The sequence below is a fragment of the Eurypyga helias genome, unplaced genomic scaffold, assembly GCF_000690775.1.
Source record: "Eurypyga helias isolate BGI_N326 unplaced genomic scaffold, ASM69077v1 scaffold25014, whole genome shotgun sequence".
Classification (NCBI taxonomy): Eukaryota; Metazoa; Chordata; class Aves; order Eurypygiformes; family Eurypygidae; genus Eurypyga; species Eurypyga helias.
The window spans coordinates 14,127-14,799 of record NW_010245994.1 but is presented as its reverse complement, the minus strand read 5'-3'; the positions used below and the strand labels follow the sequence as shown (position 1 = coordinate 14,799).

Below are 673 nucleotides of genomic sequence, written 5' to 3'. Positions count from 1 at the left end.
CAGGCTGGCGCTGCCAGCCGCCCCGGAGAGGAACGTGCCCATCCAGGTCAGCCCTGCTGCCTCGCAGCCAGGACCAGCCTCCGAGGACGGAGCCACCAGCAAAGCCCAGGTGTAAGAGGAAGGGAGCCACAGCCCGTGGCAGGACCCGAGCAGAGAGCATCAAGTCCTGGGTTTCAGCCCAGATGAGCTCCATCAGCAACGATGTCAGTTTTTTCACTCTACTGGAATGCTTTTGTATCCAATAAAAATCCTTTTGCATAGAACCTGCTTGTGTCTCGTGGTGGTGATTGATGGGGAGGCCGGTTCCCGGTCCCAGCTCTCGATGCCAGAGGAGCTGGACGCACCAAGAGGGAAGAACCACTCTCAGTGCCTCAGGGCAACACAGAATGGGGCCAAGCAGTGGACCCAGAGGGAGGGAAGGGATTTGGGAGCACCAGTCCTGCTCCAGGGTTGGGGCAGGCAGGAAGGTCCCAGGGAAGGGAGGGGCAGCCCCATACCCCTGTACCTGAGCAGAGGCAGCTCTCCCAGGGGGCAGGCAGGCTGCCTTTGTTCCCTCATGCTGCACCAGCTCCACAGCCTCCCACCCCCAGCCAACACCACTGAATAGGGGAGACAACCATGCTGGGTGCCCCTGCTGCAGCCACATCCCCCCCAGCAGCTTGGAGAGGGGCTC

General features: G+C 61.7%; 1 protein-coding gene across 1 annotated transcript in view; it reads left to right on the top strand.

Annotated features, from left to right (window-relative positions):
- The window catches only part of LOC104508587 (heat shock protein 30C-like), a gene marked incomplete at its 5' end in the record, with an annotated part of 614 nt that extends 361 nt beyond the window's left edge, over positions 1–253 (top strand). Inside the window, one exon of the mRNA XM_010150263.1 lies at positions 3–253. Coding sequence (XP_010148565.1) covers positions 3–115 — 113 coding nt within the window. The remainder of the gene's footprint in view (positions 1–2) is intronic.
- Between the last annotated feature and the right edge of the window lie 420 nt (positions 254–673).